Below are 17,665 nucleotides of genomic sequence, written 5' to 3'. Positions count from 1 at the left end.
TAAGACAAGGGAGAGAAAGAATTGTTATTCCTCATACATGTACTTCATATGGTGTTTTTAGGAATCTCACTTCTTGTACTTTAGGTAGTAATGACATTTATTTATTTTGTATGTTTAAAAATAAATTAAAACTGAAATATCGCTCAAGATAGGAGTAATAGCTGGATGTGCGTTGTTTTGCTAATACGTTGTAATTACGTGACTATTATTTTCATTAAGTTATAATTCTGTGAGTTGTAATTTTCACTATTTTTTCCTGGCCCCAACCTTTTCGGGTGTGTGTAACTGATTGAAACGACTCGCTGCTGATGCTGAATCTTCCACATACTCACCATTGGTCACATCTCAAATGCCTCATTTGTTCATAGATAAGTTCACTACACAGGGTATGAAACAACACCATGTGCGCACTACATAGGGCACTATTTTCGTCGTAAGTTGCTTTTTTGATATGCAGCCCGAGTCATTTTACCTAGCCGATAGGCTACTTCCGGTTGGAGACGTGGCTTAGCGGCGGTTCTGCCATATTGAACCGCAGACAGACTGACTGACTGACTGCTGCACAGAAATACCTGATTTATTTGGTCACGACGGTTCTTTTAACAGGAAGACGGTTGCCGAAAGCGTAACGGCGTAGAGTATTACAGACACTAATCATGGTGAGTTGGTTTTGTTTGGCGACTAGCTATTAACCTAAGGATTTCACTGACAGGCGAGTTCTTGCGGTTCAGCAATAGGTGGTATCGATATACGTGAAGCTAGCTGGCTAATTCAGCAGCTAAAACGGCCAGCAAGAGAATTCCACTGAAATCTAACGATGTGGACTATCTTCTGATACAAGTGCTCATGGTGAGCTGTAGAGACCAGTGTAGCCAGTTCGCTAAAACCTAGCATCAGACCATAACTAGCATAACATAAGGTTAGTTGACGGTAGGCCAGAGCTTTTAACCTGTTAGCATTGGGGTTAGCGAGAAGGTTTGCTAGTGGTTAAGTAGAGCTTTGTGACTGGATTTTATATCTAGTGTAGATTTATAATTCTGGTAGTTCATTTGTTATCCCACTAGGTGTTGAAATGCAGCTAGTCTCTAGCACCTTTTGAGAAACACGAGCAATTTAGGGACAGAGGTGTTATTGCACATATCAGGCAAATTCTTACTTGCCAAATCACATGACATCATATTAACGCGACAGTTTGGCCAAAAAATGTACCGTGATATGACGTCATCAATTATGCTCCGAAGCAGATAGCATATTGGTTGTAGATAGAAGTTAAAAAAAAAAAATCTCCATCCACTTAGTGACAGGTTTTTTTTTATTAAGACCTCTGTAAACACTATCAAGTATAGAAGTATAGAGCTGCCTTTTTTCTGTAATATATATGTGTATGTATGTATATATTTTTGATTGCCAGCTGCTATATCACGTGTTTTTTCCATCGGTCTCAGCTATATCAATGGCTTGTACAGTTCAGCACATACTCAAACTGATAAACCTCAAGGACGTGGCATTTCTTCTCCAGTTGCAGAACAAGACGTGTGTGTGTGTGTGTGTGTTCTGCTGATTTTTAGATTTAGAGTTTTATTTTGAAAGACGTCCAAAGAGACATCTAGCATTCAGCTCGAAAACAGCAATAACAGGCTTCAGGTCTGTTTGATGAAGGTGTGGACGTGTGCCTTTACTTTAGGCTGTTGAGTCAACCGTGCCAAATTTGCCAATAAGATGACGTTAAAGTAGCTTAAATTTGTATGCAGTGAGCTGTTTGCCATTAACTATAAGAGTAGTCAAGGTGTCATGTCTTTATTTAGTTCTTCTCATGGAGGCATTTCTACTTTCTTCTCATGCAAATATATGATGATGCCATGTGCTTGCTTGTCAGGGGTCACACAGATGTTGGGAAAATTGATTATCTGCTGAAAATACACTAATGCTGAGACACACTGATACACTAATACACTTATGCGGAAATAAATAAAGGATATAAAGAAAATAATTATTTGCCTTGCTCAAATGTCTTGATTTAATCAAAACTCCACTCTCATTATCACTCCCAATTTATTTGTTTTTTTTGCCCCTTTCTAAATTGCAGGAAGCAAGCAAAATATCGCTTGTATACGTTATCAGGTCAGAGTCAGTGATTACCTTGATTTGCATTTGCAGGTGCTGTTGGCTGCAGCAGTGTGCACCAAGGCTGGAAAAGCTCTGGTGTCACGGCAGTTTGTGGAGATGACACGGACACGTGTGGAGGGTCTTCTAGCTGCCTTCCCCAAGCTGATGAACACGGGCAAGCAGCACACGTTTGTGGAGACAGAGAGCGTGCGCTATGTCTACCAGCCTCTGGAGAAGCTCTATATGGTGCTGGTCACCACCAAGAACAGCAACATCCTGGAGGACCTGGAGACTCTTCGCCTTTTCTCACGTGTGGTATGTAGCTCTCTGCATGGCAAAATTGTGATTGCAGTGCAAACCTTAATACCACTTTCCCTTGTTCCCAAAGGTTCTCTTTGCAAAATTATATATATTTCATGGTCAGCATAGTGGGTTTGTGTGTCGAGAACATAAAAATGCTAACTTGAAGTGAAGAAGTAATGCAGATCCCCAAAATTATGCAAAAATTATATAATGGCTATGGGTTTCTAAACATTATAAACTGCATATTTGATCCATCTTTTCTGAATCTCATGTTTTCATGCACTGTTAAATGTGGTCACTCATCCCAAGTGTCATGGCTGTGCAGATTCCGGAATACTGCCGTGTGCTGGAGGAAAGCGAGATCTCGGAGCACTGCTTCGACCTCATCTTTGCCTTCGACGAGATTGTCGCCCTTGGTTACAGAGAGAACGTCAATCTGGCCCAGATCAGAACGTTCACCGAGATGGACTCGCATGAGGAGAAGGTGTTCCGTGCTGTTCGAGAGGTGAGAGAGAGAGAGAGAGAGAGAGAGAGAGAGAGAGAGAGAGAGAGAGAGCAGGGAAAGCAGGGAAAGCAACACTGTGATATATGCAGCAGGATGCAGTCTGCTGATTCTGCATACCTAAACTGCAAACAAGCCATCAGTCAAATCCACGAATCCAAATCGCTGCTGTTGCTGGATAATTCGACCTGCGCCATCTGCTTAATTAGCACTTCATGAAGTGTGAATTGCGCTCTAGATTAAGAAAGCTTTCTTCTTTCCATCCCCGATCTCATTTGTTGTATAATTAAAAGCTAAAAACAGGCAGCAGATTGTCATCTGAGTATATTTTATTCACAGTTTTGAAAAGCATTACTCAAATGACTGGATTTTAATTTATTCTTCCCTCGCATGTTTTCAGACCCAGGAGCGGGAGGCAAAGGCTGAAATGAGGCGGAAAGCAAAAGAGCTGCAGCAGGCACGGAGGGACGCCGAGCGCGGGAAGAAATCTCCAGGTTTCGGTGGATTCGGCAGCAGCAGTAGCAGCAGCAGCACAGCCATCATCACAGACACACTGGTTGAACCGGAGAAACCCAAACCTGCTCCAGCACCCACCAGGTACTACAAATTCTTATCCTCGCTGTGTGTGCGTGTCGCTTTGCCACTGCCGTCTGTGAAAGTAGGAGGGCTTTCTCTGGAGGAGGATGGTTGGGGATTTGATTGCCATGAGAAGTGAAATCTGCATGAAATTAACTAAATAATTTTGAAATGTTTCTAGAATGCATTTGGTGCTTTCACGTTTCTCTCACAGTCAGAGAAAGCACAATTTAGGGATTTTGTTTTAAATGCACAAAGATGACCTTAAATTAATGTTACTAGTTTTCATTAAAGGATGATCATGCTCCTAAATATAGGCAAGGGGTGCTAATAGTTTCATTTATTTGTTCACAAACACTGTGATCACAGGGCGCGAGTATAAGATTAACGTACAAGAGATAAGAAACATCACTGCAAATAAAATAATGTAAAAAAGATTTTTTTCATTACTTTTTTATTTTTAAAAAGAGTGGGGAACTTTGACACCATGCAGAATTATGGGCAATTTGCCTGAGGTGAAAGCTAATATTAAATCATGCTTATGGCCTCCAGTTTAGCTTGCTGCAACACGACGTATATGCTAAATCATCACTCATTTAAGTAATTGTCAGATGGCTTATAGACTAACTCTCCGAGTAACTCGCTGCTCCTCTTAAAAGGAGGAAAGGGTGCTGTGCATTGGTTGTACTGGTAGTAAGCAGCAGTAATCTTGAAGGGCAGTGGTAGCTCAAGTGGTTAAGGCTCTGGGTCGCTGACTGGAAGATCGGGGATCAAGTCCCATCACTGCCCAGCTGCCACCATTGCCACCTTGAGCAAGGCCAACACTGCTCCAGGGGTGCTGCATCATGGCTGACCCTGCACTCTGACCCCAACCCCCAAGCATGGGATATGCGAAGAAATATATGACAAATAAAGTTAACTTATCTTTAGTTTGAGCAACAGTGTGGCCCAAAGGTTGAATAGTGTGATTAAAAGGATTTGGATGATTTTATGTCTCGCATGAATGTTTGTTGTTGGTGTTTTTTTTTTTACATAATAATTCTGTAGCTTTATGGAACTGTTTGTGTACAGTTATTAGTACTGAGCTAAAGAATATCCTGGAGATGAGCATGTGATCATCTAGATATGCAGTTTGCATCATACTAAACTGGTAGCTGTATGCTTCCGGTACTCCCAGCTGTGTGTGTGTGTGTGTGTGTGTGTGTACAGTGCAAACAATCCTCCATCCAGTCAGTTCAGCCCTCAGACTCAGGTTTGGTCAATAAGCACTAGTTTTTATTAAGCAGGCCAGTTGAAGTTGGACCAGCTGTTAATACAGTGCAGTTTACACCTAATTGTGACATGAAAGTGTGAACAAACAACATGCTTGTGTGTCTGGTTACCCACATTGATGTAATAAGTATCATCACACTTCACCTGGCACCTACAGGCTGCACAATCTTAATGTAGATTATGAATTTAAATAAAGTTCATAGCATGTGGAAAAGCAGACATTTTTCATGTTTTTTAAATATCTGTGGAGTTGCATGCAGACTATGTACTATGTGTCTGTAGAGTATGTAAAAACTGGATAGATGTAGATGTTTTTCAATGAAGCTGAACTGCTTTAGAAATTCCTTTAATGAATGGAAGCCCTAATTGTTCGTGACTCGGTCACATAACTTGTTGGACAAGAACTTGCTTCCTCTTCAGACATCACAAACAACTATGCTTTACTAAAAACTACTAGAGCTGCAATATTAAGGATAACAATGCATTAAATGTAACATGTCAGAGATTTTTATATTTAAGCTGGAAATCAACAGCTTTGACATGGCAAGCCTTTAGGTAGAGCTTTAGATAATCTTACAGTTCTGAAAACCTTTATTTCCTGCCTGATTTCTTCCCCCCAGGCTGTGGAAACGTCCAGATTTCATGTTTCCTGACACTTGAAACTTTACAATGGAACTAAATCTTTCACTGCCTGTATTCTTCCTCAGGCCTAGCGGTCCCAGCAGAGCCCTCAAACTCGGGGCCAGGGGCAAAGAGGTGGACGACTTTGTGGATAAATTGAAGTCGGAGGGTGAGAACATTATCCTGTCTGGCACTGGGAAAAAACCCTCTGAGGTCTCTAAATCTCTGCCGGCTCCTACTAACACAGAGAGGTAAGCCTTGGCTACAGATTTAGCTCTGCACTGCTGAACACATCGGGACGGCTTGCTTAGAGCCGCTGCACACTACTTTGATACTATTAGGGATTGCCTGAAAGTACTTCCATTGAAAGTTTACGGCTTTATCTGGGAGGAGTAATTATATATGAAGTTAAATACCTGGTTGGTTTCTAGTGCTGTTGCATGTGCTTATAACTATTAAAAACAAGATAAACCAGAATATGCCTTTTGCTTTGACACCGTGTTTATTTTACCCAGTAATCTGCTCAAGAAAGTTAAAGTTAAACCAGTTGTCTCATTAACCCTTGTAGATATGCTGTTATCATTTTTTAAATATTTATAAAATGAAAAGGTAAAGAGGGTTCTATAAGGCACTTACAGTGCCCATAGAAAAGTCTTTCATTTCAAAGTAATCCATGTTAACAGTGCATTAATATCTAAACTTTAAGTAAGCATGTTTTATATTTTGGCTAAAGACTTTCTCTGTCTGCAAAACAGTTGAACAGTCACCTCACTAAATGCTGCCAGGTTACAAAGTTCTACGCAGTTAATTAGATGTTAGAATAACTGATGTTCCAGCACTGTTACATTATATTAACAGAGAAGAGTGCAGTATGTGTTGTATAGACAACAATGGAAAAGATTTTAAGAATATTTGAAAACCTTCATCTCACATGAATTGTGAATACACCAGAGAGAATTTCCAACCATAATCTTGTGGCTCTGTTAAAAGGAACACTAATTATCTTAAAGTATGTTAGGTGACTGTAAAATGCTGTAACTGTAAATGATGTTATCTAGCCTGTATTTTTTTGCAGTGATGCATGTAGTGTAGAAAATTTGACCATGTGAAGTAGTTGTGTCTGTGTCATTCTTGTGCCCTCTGCTGGTTCCAGTGTGCACCTTCGGATAGAGGAAAAGATCTCGCTGACGTGTGGTCGTGATGGAGGGCTGCAGAACATGGAGATACTGGGCATGATCACTCTGCGGGTCTCAGACGACAAGAACGGCCGAATCAGACTGCTCATCAACAACGGGGATAAGAGAGGGGTCCAGTTACAGGTAGGCGTTTATTAAAAGTTCCGTCACCCTGACGATGTGCACCTTAAGAATCTTATTCTACTTATTCATCAGTATAATCAAAATGTTGTTTGCTTGAGTTGCATTTTCTCTTTCTAAATGTGAGATCATACTTTTGTCACTGTCTAGCTGCCATTTAATGTGTTTAGCAGAAAAAAAAGTCAGCATATGGTTTGATATCAATGTATACATTCTGTAAAGTAATTAAATATGTAGGTGCTGCAAAGACAAATGTTACCATAGATATAAAACCTGAATCCCTTCCCATAGACCCACCCCAACGTGGATAAGAAGCTGTTCACAGCAGAGTCATTAATCGGCCTGAAGAACCCAGAGAAGTCGTTCCCCTTGAACAATGATGTGGGAGTGCTGAAGTGGAGACTCCAGACCACAGACGAGTCCCTTATACCGCTAACAAGTCAGTCCTTGGCTCAGTTCTTTATGCTTGGCTCAATTACTGGTTCAGCGGAGCCAGGAATGTCTGTGTTCATGTTATCGTGCAGGGTATGTTAATTTTTTTTCCTCCTCCTTCTCTGTATGCAGTAAACTGCTGGCCCTCAGAGAGTGGATCTAGCTGTGATGTTAACATTGAGTATGAACTGCAAGAGGAATCGCTGGAGCTTAATGATGTCGTCATCTCAATCCCCATACCGTAAGCCCGTCTAATAATCAATTACATACTACATCTATCTGGTATTCTGTTTCTGATGGGAGATATTTTATCTTATTAAGTGTTATTAACTGTGTCCTGCCTCCTGTCGTAATTTACCTGTATGTGTTTGTGAATAATACAGGTCGGGTGTGGGCGCGCCTGTGATTGGTGACCTGGATGGAGAATATCGGCACGACAGCAGACGGAACGTTCTGGAGTGGTGTCTGCCCGTGGTGGACATGAAGAACAAGACCGGCAGTCTGGAGTTCAGCATAGCCGGCCAGCCAAATGACTTTTTTCCCGTCAATGTATCGTTTGTCTCTAAAGGGAGCTACTGTGACATTCAGGTACAAAAAAATCATGAGTTCATGGTCAATTCGTTGGCTACAGGGGGGCAACTGTAAATTCAAACAATTTTTTTTACTTGCCTGAACTGGACAGTTAAAGAATAGATTTTTTTTTTTAATTCAGCTGTCCAGTTTGGGTGCCCATGATAGCCACAGATTCCTTTTCTTAGTTGACAGGAGTGGAACCCAGTGTGGTCTTCTGCTGTTGTCTGACCATTTTCTTCTGACCTTATATCTGCAAGGCATTTCCACTGACAGTCCTGCCCCTCACTTAGTTTTTTTTTTTTTTTTTGCACCACTCTCCGTAAACTCTAGAGACTGTTGTATGTGAAATTCCCAGGAGATCAGCAGTTTTTCAAACCAATACAAACTAGCTCATCTGGCACCAACAACCTTGCCAAGGTTAAAGTCACAGAGATCACATACATGGGGGACTATTCTGGTGTTTAAAATGAACATTAACTAAAGCTCTTGAACTACAGATGCATGATTTTTATGCATTGTTTTGCTGACAACTGATTGGTTGACTGCATAAATGATCAAATTGTCTAGCCAAAACATTTAGGAAATGTGTTTCTGTGGGCCATGAAGTGATTTGCCCATGGCAGCATGATTTTAGATGTTGAAAACTCTGTCCTTATTGTGTAGGAGCAATTAGGAAATGGAAGATTCTAGAAAAGATAGAAAAGGTAATGTAGCTGCTTGACAATTGATCTGAGCTCAGATAATTGGATGTGTGGTGTTTCACCTGTTCTCCTTGCGTGTGTGTGGGTTTCCTCCAACGTCTCTGGTTTCATTCAATTGCACCTGGGTATGAATGAGTGTGTGAATGTGTACATGAATACACCAGATGCATAGTGACCCAGACCTGGATAAAGCAGGAGTTTCCACAATGTTTTTATTTTATTTTTTTGTGTATTAGTGTAGTTTGTTTTTATTTTTGTATACTCTCCACTGCTACTTCCCTTTATCCATCTGGCTACACTGAGAAGCAGGGCAAAAGCATATTGCGATCTAGTTGCTGTCCTCTCATTTACATGGCAATGACCAGCTTAATATCACTTGCAAGTAACATCAAATCATGTTTGTTGGATTTTTCCACTTATAACATGGTGAGGTTTTGTTACACAAATATGAAGACTAGTGTCAATGTGTGCATGTGTAAGTATTATAACAATATGTTTATTAGCTCACATACCTACAAGACTAGGAGTAGTTCATAAATATCTCAGTGGGAGTGCAGGCACTTTCAGTTCACTTTAATTCAATTCTCAACGCATTTACATTTATTTCATCCATTTCATCCAAAGCGATTTGCAAATGAGGAAATACAAGCAAAGTGATATATCAAGCAGAGGACAATTTAACTAGTGCTACTATAATATTTTTTAAACTGAGTGCTAGAGGAGCAAAGTAGAGGTGTATGTGCAGAACATCAACAAAAAGATACGAAGTGGAATTACTCACCACCACTACACACAAACTAAATAAAGCTTCCACTGAGTAAGAAAGAAGACAGCATCGCCTAGAAGGGCGTAAACGTAAGCAGGTGGTTAATTCTGTTCTACATTTATTTCTTCAGTAAGCTTTGTCACCTCTCCCACCCAGCTAAGTCAAATCAAGTGGACCTTTACACTGTTTTGTTTCTGGTCTGTTGACCACAAAGAGCAGGATCTCCTTCATTATGCAGATCACTTTTAACATATCATGCTTTTCTTTTTTTTTTTTTTCCTCCCTCTCACAGGTCAGTAAAGTGTCTCAGGTGGACGGGAGCAGTCCGGTGCGGTTCTCCACAGAAACCTCTTTCGTGGTCGACAAGTACGAAATCCTCTAAGGAAGCAACTCGTCCACAATAACTCCGAGACCAGCTTGAGAGAACATCAGACCAGTGGACTGACTGTAATATAAACACAGTATGCGCTAGAGAGAGAAAGATAGAGCATGAAAAAATTGTTTTTGTTTTTGCCTTCAGCAGTACTTCAACAGGACTTGAATCTTTTCCTCCCCACTTTCCAAAAAAACAAAACTTTTCCTCATGGCTGGCAGTGTTCTGCTTTTATTTGTATCTTTATACAAAACTAAATCGTTCTATGAAGGGATTTGGTTTGAACAAGAAAGACAGTCAAAACCAGTTAGTTCCAGACCACATGGCACATGACACAGAAGAAGAATTTCTACAAATCCACCATGTCTTTTCTGCGGTGTATAGATTATGGAGTTTTACTGAAGGTTAATATAATTTAGCATTAAGGGGTTAATTAGCCAGTATCACATTTTCTACTTAAACCTGCGTACATTATTTTCGGTCCTGGGATTCTGCTCCGTCTGAAATCCCTGCACTGTTATCTTTTCCTGTCCTCGACTGAGACACCATTGTCCTATCTACTCCTCTCCTGCATTGGCAGGACCACATGCTATGAAACGGACCACATGCTATGAAACGGACCTCATTTCATGTGTCTGTGTATGTGATAAACCCCCCTCCCCCTATTGTATCCTCCTTTTTGCTGGACTTTTTTTTTTTTTTTTTTTTTAATCTTTCTCTCGCATCTGCTGTGAAGTGGCCTGCTGCACAAGTCTACACTTGTATCTGGTTCATCTGCATTATCGCCTTTGCTTTTCTTTTTTTTTTTCCCCATGCAATCTGCAAGTCAGTGACATGTCGGATCGCACCGAAACCCGTTTCGAGGTCAGCTTTGCGATAATTCAGTGAGTGTGCTTCTATGCGTCGTTATCAACGTCCAGACTCACACACAGAACTCCTGAAACGGACTTTCTGCGCTGGTCTTGTTTATAGAGTGCAATACATACAGTTGTGGGGTTTGGGGCCGCGTTTACCTGCAACTTAAAACGAAGAGGGTCTGTAGGTTTGGTGACGGTTTCAGTTTCGCCATGATGTAACGTTTGATTTGAAGTTTTAGCATTAAAGGTCCTTGAAGGATTACAGAACAACTACCTTAATGTTTCAACCTTTGTTGAGTCAGTCATGAGCAACGCAGCACGTTCTCCAGTGCAGCTTGACATGCTGCGAGCAGAGTGTATGAGTTTTTTTTGCTCAGTAGGGATTTTAGGAGCTTGTTAGAGGAACAGTTTGGTCATGAGGAGAAATGACACCAATTGCCTGCTACCCCATGTCAGATGAGACTACAGCAGCTCAGTGGTGATTAAAAGTCTGTCACCCCATCAGGCGCTTCCGTTATTTCTTAGGTAACTTTTCAACGCCAGATTCTCACGTCTTCGCCGATTCATTTCGTTTGAGGTAAAAAGAAAATCGTGTACATTTCACTCCTGGCTAAACTGTTCCTTTAAGGCTTTGCATTAGTAAAAACACTTGAAACTCTCTGTATTCATGCCTTGACTCTCTCCATTGCTCCGAGAAAAGAAAGAAGAAAGACATCCAAGTTTATTGTTATTTTGTTGTCTTTGTCTGTTTTGTTGATCATATTGCAGGTGGGAAGTGGGGAAAAAAAAATCTATTCGAATAATTATTATTATTATTTTATTTTTTTTTTGTAACTCTGTAAAATAATGAATAGGGTAATGGTGAGTAACATTCCAGTGTAAACTTATTAAAGAAATTATTAAAGTGTATAAAAGGACCAAAATGAAATGCTTTGTTACTGTTAGCGTTTCTTGGTTTAATATTTATAATTATCACAGAAATACTACAGTGTGTTTTCTCCCCCCTTCTCCTCCTTTCAATCACGTATGGGTGACGATCTCGGACAAGAATTTTATGACGTTTTCCTGTACTGAGAACTAAAAATTTGTTTACTTTAATCTTCTGTATAATTGAAGTCTAATGTCAAACATGTTTCTTGTTACTTTAATTCCCAGGACTGAATTGCCCCATCAAACCTCAAAACAAACAATTGAAGGTCTCTTGAAAAATGCATTCTGGAGATCAGTGATGTAAAACTTGATCTTTATTGTCCATTTATCTTCAGCTTTTCCCTTCAGGGGTCGCACAGCGAATCATGTCTCTCCGTCTATCCCTATCTTCTGCATCCTCAACACTTACACCCATTATCCTCAATTATTCCATCCATATACCTCCTCTTTGGCCTTCCTCTTTGCCTCCTTCCTGGCCGCTCCATGTCCAACATTCTCCTACCAATATACTCACTCTCCCTCCTCTGAACCATCTTAATCTGACCTCTCCCTATCTTTGTCCCCCAAACGTCCAACATGAGCCGTCCCTCAGATGTACTCGTTATTGTCCTTTCTGTGCTCTCATTCCAAAATGGATTCTTTTTCTGATAGCAGCAGATACAGAAGTGTTTTATTCCTCTTACACCACAGCAAACTACCAACAATCACAATAGTGCATTTATTAATGCATGACAAATATGTTTCAACTATTTATAGATACATATTTATGTAGTGAAACGTCAGAGACAAGTCTTTGCGGACATTAAAAGAGCTATAAACGGGCGTTTCCTCAACAGCTCTGTGGTTTATTTTTCCATTCTATTAAAGTTAATAATGCAATCTAACACAGCTTGTGACGTTACCAAGAAACTACAAAATAACACAAACTTCTGTCTTGAGGAATTTCCCGTGGAGAAAAATGCTTCAGTAGAAAAACCCTGACAATGGAGACTCCTAAAAAAATCATGATCATAGCTTTTTATTTTGTTTTTATTCAACTGTCTTTTTTGTTTATGTAGTTTTTTTTAGGTCCTCTCATTAGACTTTCCTCTAATTGTATCCAGCAGTTGTTTTTATTGTGGATTGTTTTTCCATTTGTCTCAAAAACATTAAAGAGATTTTTTTTCTTTTACAAAAGCAGACAAGTTGGAGAGCAGGAGAACAGATTTCTATCTCTTCCCCGTATATATTCTCTGTCATATTTTGTCTAGACAGTGAGGAGATGAGCGTGATAGCAAAGTGGAGCATGTTGATGATGAGCTTGTGAGAAGTGTGTGTGTTGTGTGAGTGAGTAAGACAAAGAAAGCAACAAAACCAACAAGCCACAGGGAATTGAAATCACTTCGAGGCTCCAGAGGCATCATAATCTCCCCAAGCTCTTGAAATCATGTCGGTTATTTATATAACAGCATCTCCAAGAGAGGCAATTGCAGCTTGCGTAACAATTTCTATTCTCCCATTCAGTTTTCTACAGGTTCTAGCCTACGCTTTCATAAATGGGCTTCTTCAAGTCCATCATGAGTTCCCTTATTTGGAGTCTGGAAGGGGAGGAAGTTGAAGGTGGGTCTGTCTTTTCATTTTTTTTTCCTCCCGGTTTTGAATGAATCACTGTTCAGTCCACGTCACTTTTCCTCTACACTGACAAAAGGGCAAGCAGAGAAACTGTCAGACGCACCCGCTGGAATATCCTCAGTGTGCTTTCGGACTTTCTAACTCTTCAATGAAGGACAAAATGAAGAGGAAGGGTGAAGATTTTGGAACTTTTTTTTTTTGAACATCAGGATGTTATCAGGTTCTACTGAGGGGGTTCTGTGGAGTACTGTATAGCTGATATTACTTTTATTCATGTTAGTAATTCTCAGCCAGCATGAGTCTGCCAGTGATGTGCAATGGCAACCGCTCACACAAGGGCCACACTGTGACTCCTAAAAGGGTCCGCTTTCAGGTAAGGGAAACTTTTTTTTTGACAGTACCCTGAATAGAAAAAGTAAGTCTATTTATTTTATTTTATTTTATTTTATTTTATTTTATTTTATTTTATTTTATTTTATTTTATTTTATTAGTTTTTTATAAAGCACAAAAGTTTTCATTACACATGATATCAGCAACAACTTAGATATTTGTTATAAATACCTAAAATATTGTTGTATATATTTAAAAAAAAAAAAAGTTTGCTTATAAAAATAAATCTGCACATTTAAAGCCTCCATGCTTTTTATCTACACCCATGATTACAGTTAAATGACTTATCTTGTATAACCTAAATAAATCAATTATTTATGAACGATTTCTATTTTCTAATGCATATTTATACTTTTTAGAGCCATTTTGTGCCTAATTACTACTCACAAAGAGATGAGTCAGTTCTTTCCACTCGACTAGAGAGTATTGAACCGCACAGTTCACTTAGCTGCAATGCTCGTGAATGGCCACAAGAGGGAGACAGCACGTTGTCTCCCAACTTGATTGTCGCTGCTAGTTTTCCTGATCCTGTAAGAAATCCCTCGCTTAGGCCTTAATCACAATCCAGCTCGCTTTAATAATGTTGGGAAAGTAGCTTTCCTCTCACGAGATTGCCTTTAACCTTTCGCCTGTTACTTCCGCCCCCTGTAAATCCGGCGCTCTTTCAACTTTTTAATGAGCGCCTTTAGCCATTAGTTTCCAGTCTTAGCAGAGAATGAAGAGAAAGCGAGGCTTTGAACAGATGAAAGAACTGCCTCCTGTTAGGATCTTAGCCTTCGGGTGTGTGTAAATGAAGTGTTACTGAGACCTGATCCAAAGTGACATTTTGGGAAGAGAATGAAAAGAATGATGGGAAGGCTGTAAAAAATAGCAATCAAATAAAACTGTTGCTGCTAGTAAAAGATCCTATTACATGTTGATGATGATGATGATGATGATGATGATGATTATGAGCTAAAAACATTATTTTAATTGCTGTACCATTTTCCATTAGAGAGACGCAAAGTTTGGTTCAAGTTTAGTTGACTTATTTCAGTGGACCCCTTTATCCTCTCCCGTTCATTCACTAATTTTCAGTAATCATGTACATGATGGTTCTGAAGTCTATCCCAGGAACGCAGGAATAAACCCAGCAGTCCATCTCTGGGGTACACACACACACACACATTCTCACACTCATTCACACTTTAGTCCTGTGAAGAACATGCAAAGAAGCACAGATAGATGGACTGTAAGCTGATCGCAGGATCAAACTGGTGGCCCTGAAGCTGAAACACACCAATGCTACCCACTGCACCAAATTCTCAAATATTTGACTGCATACTCCTTAATTTTTCACTCATAGAATACATCCATCCATCCATTGTCTATACCCACTTATTCCTAATTAGGGTCACGAGGGTCTTCTGGAGCCTATCCCAGCGCACATAGGGCGAAAGTCGCCAGTCCATCGCAGCTCATAGAATACATTTGATTAAAAATGTCATTAAACTCAAGTTGACATTATTTACAGGCCACTTGTTTTTGAGTTACTGAGGTTTGGATTATTCCCACTGACCAAGTCAACAGGCTAATGGCTATACACCGATCAGGCATACCATTATGACCACCTGCCTAATATTGGGTTCGTCCCCCTTTGCTGCCTAAGCAGCCCTGACCCGTCATGCACTGTGTATTCTGACACCTTTCTATCAGAACCAGCATTAACTTCTTCAGCAATTTGAGCAACAGTAGCTCGTCTGTTGGATCGGATCACACGGGCCAACCTTCTCTCCCCACGTGAATCACTGTGCCTTGGCCGCCCATGACCCTGTCGTCGGTTCACCACAGTTCCTTCCTTTGACCACTTTTGAGAGATACTGACCACTTTACACCCGGAACACCCCACAAGAGCTGCAGTTTTGGAGATGCTCTAATCCAGTCGTCTAGCCATCAAAATTTGGCCCTTCATCAAACTCGCTCAAATCCTTACACTTGTCCATTTTTCCTGCTTCTAACACATCAACTTTGAGGACAATATGTTCACTTGCTGCCTAATATATCCCACCCACTAACAAGTGCCATGATGAGGAGATAATCAGTCTTATTCACTTCACCTGTAAGTGGTCATAATGTTGTGTCTGATTTGGTGTATAACTCAGTAACCAATTTGATCATAGTGGGTTGTGATTTCCTGAAATGTAACAAAATAATAAAATCACAGACCTCATGGTTATATTTTATGGGCTCCAGGAGATACCCTGGAGCACACTTTGAGAACTCCTAGAGTTTCTTTAGCATAGTGACAGCTACAAGGATATATTTTATCTGCATTTGTCACATTATAGTCAAGTCAAATTGAGCTTTATACAACTATTTTATATTGAATCCTTTTTTTTTTTTATGGAGCTAGTATCAGTGCAGACTAGTGAAAGTGTGAAAAATGCGGTTTCAACTATTCCATTGAAGAAAAAGGTTAGTATTGAACAAGCAGGTTTATTTAAATGATAAAAATATAAGAGCCAATCATGTTTCAATATGCAAATATTGTTCAAACATCATCGGTTTCTAAAGGGAAAGGGGGAGATCCTGTGTGTTTGTAGCATTTACAGATTTGAACATGGTGGTAGGTGGATACTCTTAATACCCCCAGGTGTGTATAAGTGTGAGAACGTGAACCTTAATGATAAATGAATTTGGCTTTTTTGTTTTTATGAATGTCAAATTATAAACATTTCTGTATTTGCAGAACTGCTACCATAGTCTGACACAGTGAATAATACTTACAAGATTTAATAAGAAAATAATTACAAAAATCACTAAACTGTGCTACAGTCATACAGTCGTGTCTGTTTATGATATAAGTGCATTTATTCACTCTGAATCCTGCTGCATATGTGTTTATTGTGTGTGTTATCCTGAAATTAACTAGAACTAAACCTGATCATCATCTTCATGTTGTCCTGTAAATGGAACCTCCTTGTTATTTTATAGACACTGTGTCAGGTTCATGTCTGAATTTTCAGCCCTGGTTTCATTAATCAGCTGCACCAAAAAGGCCCACTGAGAATATTACCTGATCTTCAGCATTGTAGCCAGGCCTTTGGTGGACTCTATGGTGCATGGATTCAAAAAAAGCTAGGTAGGGTGTCACTACAACAGATAAATTGTGATAAAGTGCCTTTTATGGTACTTTCCACTGAAGAAACAGGATGAAGTGCCCTCTAGGGCACCCCTATATGTGAAGAAACATGATAAAGTGTCCTCTAGGTACCAACCAATGCACAAAATGTGATGAAGTGGCATCATGGGTGTCCTTATAGTGGGACAAAAATGTGAGGAAGTGACCTCTAGGTTAGCTTTTAGTGGGGAAAATTGGATGTAGTGCCCTCTAAGTGCTCTAGTTTGCAAGGTGTACCCCCTCCACCGATCATCCACCTGTTTCGATCAATAGCAGGGTTAGAAACTGGTCAAGTATTCGAATACAGAATTTATTATATGGACAGAGTTCCCTTCAGCAACTGGCCAGTGTTTGTTAAATTCAGAATCCAGACTTGTTTGTCACTAAAAGGTTCCCCCACCCAGTTTTACCACAAAGCTCAACCCAAGCAATGTACACTCCAGACATGGTGTGTGGGTGTGTGTGTGTGTGTGTCAGGGGATCTAAACCACAATGACAACACAGCCAGCTTGGATACACGAAACCAACAGAGCATGTACATCCAAAACACCACAAGTTCATGATTTCCGTGATTATTTGTGTCCACGTTTCTCTTCATTGCCAGCTGTTTTTCTTGGAAGACTTTTTATTGCCTTCCTCCTTCAACGTCATTCATTTTAAATTTGACTGAAGTCCTGGATGTGATGTGAATGATTGATTTTTCACTAGAATGACAGAAATATTAGAACACATTTATGCCTGTGGAAACACGAGTGAAATATAAACAATGAATAATGGTACTTTCCGGAATTTATTGAAAGAAAAAAAAAAAATTTCCATGTTCAGTTTTTCGGTAATATTTTTTTGGGTGACTGATTCAACTTATTCTATTTTTGGATGAAGTGTGTTAACACGGCTAATGGCTCTTAGGTCTATTTTTTCAGTATTTCAGATATTGTAGTGGAATATTGGATGTGTCGAGGGAACTATTAGTCACAGAAGCTATTAGCTTAGCGAGCTAGTTAAACTAGGCGTTGTTAGCAAAGGACGATAGTTTTATTTGTTATGGTATATTTTGACAGATTCGGTTGCTGTTATTATTAGAATAAACAAATAAATCAAGATTCAGATACTGAAATGCCCTCGCGTTTACTAATGCCAGATGTAAGCTAGTTTTCTTTTCAGTTAATTGGCTG

The 17,665-nt window shown here is 39.8% G+C and overlaps 2 protein-coding genes across 9 annotated transcripts in view; both read left to right on the top strand.

Annotated features, from left to right (window-relative positions):
- The first annotated feature begins 499 nt into the window (after nt 1-499).
- On the top strand, nt 500-11,128 carry arcn1a (archain 1a). The gene is made up of 10 exons (XM_058383450.1): nt 500-659; nt 2,158-2,421; nt 2,735-2,914; nt 3,312-3,508; nt 5,467-5,631; nt 6,534-6,699; nt 6,988-7,135; nt 7,261-7,369; nt 7,512-7,716; nt 9,461-11,128. Exons 1-10 carry the CDS (start codon nt 657-659, stop codon nt 9,548-9,550), a joined length of 1,527 nt encoding a protein of 508 aa, XP_058239433.1. The 5' UTR covers nt 500-656; the 3' UTR covers nt 9,551-11,128.
- A 1,852-nt stretch (nt 11,129-12,980) lies between these two features.
- Nucleotides 12,981-17,665, top strand: part of phldb1a (pleckstrin homology-like domain, family B, member 1a) — a 49,859-nt gene continuing 45,174 nt past the window's right edge. For 3 of the 8 annotated variants that reach the window (XM_058383438.1, XM_058383442.1, XM_058383441.1), the window contains exon 1: nt 12,982-13,312. In XM_058383438.1, coding sequence (XP_058239421.1) covers nt 13,235-13,312 — 78 coding nt within the window. In that variant the 5' untranslated portion in view covers nt 12,982-13,234. Of the gene's footprint in view, nt 13,313-17,665 lie in introns of all 8 variants that reach the window. The other 5 variants (XM_058383443.1, XM_058383444.1, XM_058383436.1 and 2 more) reach the window with 4 other exon arrangements.

Source organism: Hemibagrus wyckioides, linkage group LG28 (genome assembly GCF_019097595.1).
Source record: "Hemibagrus wyckioides isolate EC202008001 linkage group LG28, SWU_Hwy_1.0, whole genome shotgun sequence".
NCBI classification, from domain to species: domain Eukaryota; kingdom Metazoa; phylum Chordata; class Actinopteri; order Siluriformes; family Bagridae; genus Hemibagrus; species Hemibagrus wyckioides.
Note: the sequence above shows the minus strand (reverse complement) of the source record. Positions and strands in the feature narration are given on the sequence as shown.